This window comes from Octopus bimaculoides, chromosome 6 (genome assembly GCF_001194135.2).
Source record: "Octopus bimaculoides isolate UCB-OBI-ISO-001 chromosome 6, ASM119413v2, whole genome shotgun sequence".
Lineage (NCBI taxonomy): Eukaryota > Metazoa > Mollusca > Cephalopoda > Octopoda > Octopodidae > Octopus > Octopus bimaculoides.
This window is the reverse complement of record NC_068986.1, coordinates 21831255-21833873: the sequence shown is the minus strand read 5'-3', so window position 1 is coordinate 21833873 and position 2619 is coordinate 21831255. Positions and strand designations below refer to the sequence as shown.

General features: G+C 31.1%; 1 protein-coding gene across 3 annotated transcripts in view; it reads right to left on the bottom strand.

Annotated features, from left to right (window-relative positions):
* Nucleotides 1–1315: 1315 nt before the first annotated feature.
* The window catches only part of LOC106875138 (protein Njmu-R1), a 30503-nt gene continuing 29199 nt past the window's right edge, over nucleotides 1316–2619 (bottom strand). For 2 of the 3 annotated variants that reach the window (XM_052968633.1, XM_052968634.1), the window contains 2 exons: nucleotides 2078–2148; nucleotides 1316–1508 (listed from right to left, as the gene is read on the bottom strand). In XM_052968633.1, coding sequence (XP_052824593.1) covers nucleotides 1358–1508; nucleotides 2078–2148 — 222 coding nt within the window. In that variant the 3' untranslated portion in view covers nucleotides 1316–1357. The other variant, XM_052968635.1, reaches the window with a different exon arrangement.

The window sequence follows — 2619 nt, the reverse complement described above, 5'->3', positions numbered from 1 at the left end:
TATTTTAATGATTATTACTTTGTATTTTATTATAGTTCTTTTTAGTGTATTTACTAATTAAATTTTTCTATATGTGACTGTGGATTTTCGTGGATGAGTTCGTGAACTTTGGTTCTTTTCTCTAAATTATATATTTATTTATTATATATTGTAAAACTTAATTTAATTTTAATTTTTGATAAATTGAATTTAATTGAGTTTTTACCTGTAAATTTGGATCTTTATCCCTAATATTATTATATATATATATATATATTCATATGAATATAAAGGATTTTTTAATATCACAACATATTGCATGTATCTCCTTAGACAAAAGGTTCAAAAGTAATGTGTATGTGTGTGTGTGTGTGTGTGTGTGTGTGTGTGTGTATACTGATGTATGCTACATTACAAGAAAAGGGATGAAAATATGGTAGATCTTGTGATAAAAATATTAAAAATAAACCCAGATGAACCTAAAATCAAAACTTGCATAATAAACTTTGTCACCCTTAATATAAGAATTTGGCCAAGAACTGGCGTTTCATCAGTCATTATACATACATATATATTACTCCAACAAGCACATATTGATATATTCACATATACACACATATACATAAACCCTCTTCTTTCTCTAGATGTAACATGCATACATACAAATGCTTAACTTCGATTGAAAAGCTTTCATTAATTAACTGCTCTCTTAAACATGATAAACCACTTCCTTGTAGGAACAGCCATCATAGTTGTGCCTTTGGCAATTAAAAACTGTCAAACCAATGTCGGCTGTTAACAAGTAAGTGCTTCATTAAGACCGAAAATAATAATGATCCTTTCTATTATAGGCACAAGGCCTGAAATTTTGGGGGAGGGGGCTAGTCAATTACATCGACCCCAGTACACAGCTGGTACTTATTTTATCGACCCCAAAAGGACGAAAGGCAAAGTCGACCTTGGCAGAATTTGAACTCAGAATGTAAAGATGGCTGAAATGCTATTAAAGCATTTTGCTTGGAGTGCTAACAATTCTGCCAGCTCGTTGGCTTGCTGAAAATAATAATAATAATAACAATAATAAAAATAATTTAAGACTGAAATGTTAACCTGAAGTAAATATCAATTTAACAATGACCTTAAAAAAGAAGGAATCATCACTTTGAGCTAACAAGACCTAACAATACCTTCCCTCGATCACTCCATTACGATACTCCAAAGGCACCAGTATGGAACACAACAGAAATAAACCATCATCATCAATAAATAAATAAATTTTTTTTTTAAAAATCAAAAATAAATAAAAACAAGAATCAATATCAATTTACAATATGTGATTTGGAGTTTTCAGGTTTTTTCGTTCATTCTTTTCCCTTTTTCACGACATAGTTTGAGACATTTCCTCAGTTTCTTGAATGAATTCTTTCAGAACTGCGAGAGCATCTTTGTCATCTGATTTCAAGTCTAACAACTGGCAGTATTTCAAGAGGATGTTTGTATAGCCAGAATATTTGAGAAACATATAAGCCCTGAAATATAAATCAGTAATACCAATTGCTGCCCCATTTTCAATATTTAACATACACAGTTGTGGCCAACAGTTTGGAACATAGGTCTGAAAATAAGAATTTTTATATTAAATGCCCAAAGTTATATTTAATTTACAATATGGTGTAGCAATTTAGTCTAGAACTATATTTTTGATTTTGCCTATATTTTCTTCTAGATATTGGATCAGTTATTAGGTAAGTATATATCTATGGTGTATATATTTGAATCGAATTGTACTTGGGAATGAAAATTTTAATTTTTAAAAAATGTTCCAAACTTTTGGCCATAACTGTATTATTAGAGTAAAATATTAAAATTACCAGGATAAAAGAGTTCGAACTCTTTAAAACAGTCAGTTTTGTATCATGAAACAAGAAGTGATATCAGATTGGTATCAAAAGGATTGAAGTCACAAAGCATTTGCTGCAAACTAAACTAGCATCTATCCAGCAATGACACCAACTTAAAAGACAAAATAATTTGTGTGAAAAAATTTAAGTCTACAAGGCTAAGAGAAGAGTAAAACATAAAAACAATCAGTTCTTACCTATATAAAGCATAATGGTCATTTTCGGCAAGTTTTAGGAATCTATTTAAAGTATTTATATCTTGTATACACTGTAAAAGAAAAGTTCAACAGTAAAGTTTCAAGCAATAACATGTAGACTTTGTGTCTTAAAATCTTCATAAGCTGTTTTAATTTTCATGTTTGATTAAAATAAAGAAATTTTGAATTCATTTGTTTTTTGTAATTCAGTCAATTCACATATAAAGTAGAATATGTCATGTGAAAGACTATTGATTAAAGATTTTGAGAGCATAAAATACACTCCTTAACCCTTTAGCATTTAAACTGGTCATATCTGGCCAAAATAATCTACCTGTTTTATGTTCAAACTGGCACATTAGAAAATCATTCAAGCGAGGTCGTTGCCAGTGCCGCTGGACTGGCTGCTGTGCAGGCGGCACGTAAAGAAACACCATTTTGAGCATGGCCGTTGCCAGTACCGCATGACTGGCCCTTGTGCTGGTGGCATGTAAAGCACCCACTACACTCTCGGAGTGTTTGGCATTAGGAAGGGGATCCAG